The sequence below is a fragment of the Meleagris gallopavo genome, chromosome 1 (genome assembly GCF_000146605.3).
Source record: "Meleagris gallopavo isolate NT-WF06-2002-E0010 breed Aviagen turkey brand Nicholas breeding stock chromosome 1, Turkey_5.1, whole genome shotgun sequence".
In the NCBI taxonomy this organism is placed as follows: Eukaryota; Metazoa; Chordata; class Aves; order Galliformes; family Phasianidae; genus Meleagris; species Meleagris gallopavo.
In genome coordinates this window covers 109,769,839-109,774,822 of record NC_015011.2, presented here as the reverse complement: position 1 = coordinate 109,774,822, position 4,984 = coordinate 109,769,839, and the positions used below count along the sequence as shown (strand labels likewise).

The 4,984-nt window shown below is 56.9% G+C and overlaps 1 protein-coding gene across 1 annotated transcript; it reads left to right on the top strand.

Annotated features, from left to right (window-relative positions):
• Nucleotides 1–13: 13 nt before the first annotated feature.
• On the top strand, nucleotides 14–4,510 carry LOC104914645 (maestro heat-like repeat-containing protein family member 2B). Its single transcript, XM_031557084.1, has 13 exons — nucleotides 14–160; nucleotides 547–690; nucleotides 1,213–1,305; nucleotides 1,577–1,646; nucleotides 1,760–1,873; nucleotides 1,958–2,031; nucleotides 2,364–2,483; nucleotides 2,626–2,733; nucleotides 2,921–3,080; nucleotides 3,208–3,248; nucleotides 3,485–3,626; nucleotides 3,751–3,803; nucleotides 4,136–4,510. The coding sequence occupies exons 1-13, from the start codon at nucleotides 23–25 to the stop codon at nucleotides 4,355–4,357; spliced, it is 1,479 nt and encodes a 492-aa protein (XP_031412944.1). The 5' UTR covers nucleotides 14–22; the 3' UTR covers nucleotides 4,358–4,510.
• The last annotated feature ends 474 nt before the right edge of the window (nucleotides 4,511–4,984 follow it).

The window sequence follows — 4,984 nt, the reverse complement described above, 5'->3', positions numbered from 1 at the left end:
TTTTTCAGTTGTGAAACAATGGATGGATGGAATCAAGAGTCACTTGTCCTCTGGAAAGCAATGCCCCTGGCCTGCCACAAAGAAAGAACAAATCTATGAGAATCTTGATGAGCTCTTCTTCTTTGTGGTGAGCAACTGGCAGGACTGCAAGGAGGAAGAGGTGAGCACTGCTGCATTCCTAGCCCGGGATGGCAGCTGGGACATCCATGTCAGCAGCTCTGTATGTGCCCAGTGGGCTGAGAGCAGAGGGGTGACAAGAGGGTGCAGCCAGAGCAAGCGGGCTCTTCAAAGGGTTCCGAACTGGCTCTGTGCTTGGGGCTGGATCTCCCTGCCAGGGAGCAGCCGCATGTCACAGCACTGTGGCAGGGAGAGCTGGGGATGAGGGTGTGGGGAAAACCTGCCTGCCCAGGGGGAGCGAGCTTATCTCCTGCTGGGCAGAGGGGTATGTGGAAGGGGAAGGGAAAGGGGAAGGGAAAGAGAAAGCCCTCTCTGTAGGAAGGGCAGACCTTCAGTCTTTGATGCCGAGCCTCTGCCATCCCTCTCCAGGACAAACAGGCCGTTCTCGGGGCTATGGCTTCCATGATGACTGTCCTCCTGCAAGAAGAGCTGCACCGAGAGCATGTCTGGGAGCAGCTCCTCTGGCTCGTGCACCCATGTCAGGAGATCCAAGACACCTGCAGGGTGGCCAAGGTGAAATGTTGTGCAGGGCTCGGTGTGGATGTGGGGCCCGTGCAAGTGACACAAGGGGTCAGGGGGATGCATAGGGGAGGTGGAAAAAGAAGGGGCAAGTGTACAAGGGAGGTCTGAGGCTTCCTGAGCTCTTCAGTCAAGGAACGAATAACCTGGACAGGAGCCAGGAGGGAGCCAAGAGTCACTAGTGCCCATCTCCTGGGGATGGGGGGCTTCACCACCACCACTGTGGGGCTCTGAGTGCCTGAGGAGCTCTGTGCTAACAACTGGGAGAACCACATCCAGTTGCATCGGATGGGGAAGAAGAGGGCTGCTGGGAGGGAAATGCCTGCAAATGATACCCAAATCCCAAGGCTCAGTTGAGAGCAAAGAGACTCTCTTGGTGCTGCTGGGAGGGGGGGACAAACAAGAATGCCTGTGCAGGAGCTTCTCCCAGCAGACAAACCACTGAGAAACAGTTCCTCCGCTTCCAAGTGGCTAGATGTGGCTTCAGCCCTTTCTTCCTCTCCTGGTCTCTTGCAGAGCCTTCATATGTTCCTGGAGGCCTTAGAGGGAGTTGAATCTGTCATCCCCAAGGACAAGTTTCTGGCCATCACCAGTGCCGTGTTCTATCAGGTAAGGGGAGTCTATCCTTGTGCACACAGCAGTTTCCCTCTTGGCTAAGCCTCAGGAGGACTGCAAAGCTCTGAGCCTCTGATGGCTGCTCAGTCTTAGCTCCTGCATGCCCATGGCTGCCCCAGCGCCCTCTGGGATGGTGTGGGGCAGGCTGGGTTTTGTCTGTGTGTCCTCTTCCCGAGAATGCCAAGGGAGACAGGAGCTGGCAGCACAATGTCTTTTCCATCCTCAATGCTAATGTGATTTTCTCAAATGGACTTTGTTCCCACAGCTCTCTGATGATGCCAAGCAGCACAGCGAGGCTGATAATGCAGAGCTGACCCGCTGCATCATGCTGCAGGGTAAGGAGAGGAGCTCTGGCGATGCTTGCCGGTGCCCTGGCCAAAACATCTCTCTCTAACCTCACTAATGGGCACAAGTTGCTCGCTAACAGCGCGGGATTTCCTTCCTGTAGCCCGAATCTGCCCAGAGGAAACGGTCCTGTTTCTGCAGTCACAGCTGGGCGGTGAGAGGGAGGCTGGATGCGTGGCAGCCCTGGGACTCCTCGGTGCTCTGGCTCGCTCTGATGGTCAGTACCACAGGTCGGGATTTCAGGGATCCCTTTTGCCACCTGGGTTGTGCCTCCACGCATGCTTTTGTGCATCTCTTGCAGAGCCCACAATGACAGAGAAGCTGCCCCAGGTTGCAGAGGCTGTGCAGTGTGTATGTAGTGACCTCAGGACCCGGGTGAGCAGTTTGGGGAAAGGAAAACACTGTCGGGGTGGTGATGCTGCTGCCAACACTGGCAGGGCTTGGGTGCCCAGGGAGGTGCTGGGGCATCGACCACATGGTTACGATGGCTCCTGTGGGGAGAGCAGGCAGAGTGGAGTGGTCAGGTCCCTGTGCTGTGCATGGAAAGTGCACAGCCTGGTGCTAAGGCCTGGCCCTCACCTCAGGAGCCAAGGCTTCTCCTCTGCTTTTCTTATCTCTGCTCATGCCCAAAGGGCTGCCCTGATGAGCAGGTGGCTTCCCTTTGCCTTCTGAGCAGGAAAATCACACCCACAATTGACCCTTCTCAGGTGAGGAGGGCCGTACTGCACTTTACTGAGGATCTGCTCAGCACTAATGCCCGGAGCTGCTCAGCCTGGGATGTAATAGGGCACATCTTCAGTGAGTTCAGCCGCACCACAGGAAGAAGGGTAAGGACAGTGGGCAGCATCTTCTGAAAAACCTGTGCTGCTCAGAGGCTGGCACAGAAGCACCTGCGGGGCCACACCTGAGCCTCCCGAGAGGCTCCTGAGAACTGAGAGTAACCGGTGTTTCAACAACACTGTTGTGCAGGCAGCCGGAGACCTTTCTGCCCAGGAAGCCAAGGAAGAGGGAGCACTCCAAGAGATGTGCATGGACATCCTGGGGTCACTGGATGTCTCTGAGAGAAGGATCTCCAAAGTAAGTCACACTCTGCCCTGCTGCCACTCCTTGCCTTCGCACCACATGCTCCTTGTCCCATTCCAACACCCCAGGTCTGTCCTCCAATGTGCTCTAAAGCACACAAGACTCAGGAAAATTCAGAGTTCTCTTCATCTCTGAGTGGAAGCAGGAATGCTGACATGCTCAACTGCCTCGTTCCCTACAGCTCCTGTGGCCGCGGCTGCTGCTGTACGTGGTGCCAGCTGAGTACACCGGCATGCTTATCCCGGTCTCCTGTTGTGTCCAAGCCCTGGCTGAGAGAGGGGACCCGATGGTGCGGGACATGGAAGAATTGGATCCCCATTTCCTCAGCTCCATGTTTCAAGGTAGGCGCAAAAACTCCCCTCATGAGCTCTGCTGACCCATGTTAGCACCCAGAAGGGAGAGCAGAGGTGCGTGTGGCAGGGCACAGAGTGTCTTGGAGTCTTACTCAGCACTTCTTTTTCCTCGCAGGCCCACTGCTGACTCCCCAGACACTGCTGGCACGTCTGCTGGTAAGTAGATGCTCCAGAGCCTGGTGCCACAAGCCCCGAGGAGGAAGCAGCATGGCCGAGCGTGTCAGCAACTGCCTCACTCCTGGGGATGCTGTTCTTTTCCCTAGCTTGCAATGTTATGGGCAAGGCTGTTGGCTGCTCCTTGCCCATCAGGACAGAGCCAAGCTGCTTTCCTCCTGGGGGAAGCTGCTTCTCTTGCTGCAGAAATGACCCTGCTTCTCCTTGCTCTCACTCAGGTGGTGGCAGGGAGCCCTTTTGCAGGCAGTGAACTCCAAGCCGCTGCCTTGCTGCTCATGCAAAACCTCCACAGCAGGATCCACGGAGCTGTGGGGGCCATGTGGGCTGCTGAGATCCCCGTGCTGCTGCAGCGTCTCAAAGGTAAAGTGCTGGTGGGGAGGGAGAGGTGCAGTGGGCAAGTGCCCAGGCCAAGCCAGGTTTGCTGCAGCTTTTCTTTTGTGGCTTGATTCCAATCAAGGCTCTTTTGCTTCTTGTTGCTGTGCAGGGCAAGATGAGAGCTTCCCAGACTCTGCAGAGTGGGAGCACCATCTGCTAAAGGTACAGCATTGCAGGGAGACACGTTGCAGAGAAGTGCTTGCCTGCCACAAGGAGCCCCGCTCCCATATGAGCCACCACGGCACAGCAACAGCCTCTCAAATGTTGCTGTGGAGCGGCTGCACGCCTTTGCAGCGCTGCCTCTTCCTCTTTGTCCCAAGCCCAAGGGGGGTCCTAGGAGAAGAGTGGCAGGCAGCTTTAATTGAGGGAATGCTGGGGGGAGCTGGGAGAGGGGCTGTTCTTCCAGGCACCTGTCCCCAGAAGTCTGCAGTGACTTGGGAACGCAGGAAGAGGCAAAGGGCAAGGGAACATTGGTTTCTCCTGCTCTCCAACAGTTCCTGAGGGCATCGCTGGACATCGTGGACGATGAGGCCTGGACCAAGGCCCTGAGCTGCGAGCTGAGCCGGCAGCTGAGCAGCTGTCCCAGCAGCTCTGGAGAAAAGGTGAGTTTGCCCCAGCTCTACCTAGCAGTGCAGCTGCAGGTGCCCAACTGGAGCTGGGGCTGGGGCTGGTGCTCTGCCCACGTGGGCTGCTCACGCTGTTTCCACGGCCCATGACTCCCAGAGGGCCTTTCCCTGCAAACTTCCTTGGGGCTGGCAACAACTCGGCCCCACGGCTGCTCTCAGTGACTCCTAGGGAGCATGAGTCCTTCCCACCTGGCCTTCTTCCACAAAGTCAGGCTGCTACCACACCACAGCTTATTCGTTCTCTTCCCGTGCAGATTTTCCTGTACAAGGCTCTGGGGACCGTTCTGGGAGCTTGTAAGGAAGTCCTCCACATCCAAGAGAAGCTGCTGCAGCACCTGGAGGAGGCAAATGCAGAGGAGACATCTGAGGCCAAGGTGAGCTCTCCTCTCCTCCAGCTCCTGTGAGCATCCCCACTCTGACCCTATGGCAGAGAGCTTCTCCTGGCCCTGCTCCGAGCCTTTCGATCTCCTCAGTCCTGGCCGCACCAGTAGGTTCAGGCCTGCACCAACTGCCCCTTGTTCTTTTGTGCAGGGAATGATCTCTCTTCTCAGCCATGCTGCTGAGAGCAACTTCCACACAGTCCTGGACACACTCACCATGTTTGCGTCCAGGCTGTGCAAAGGCCAGAGTGGGAGGATTTCCAGGAGCAAGAAGGTAAAGTGTTACGGGTTTCCATCTTGGCTATTTTCTGCCTTATTTTCACAGCAGCTCCTGCCC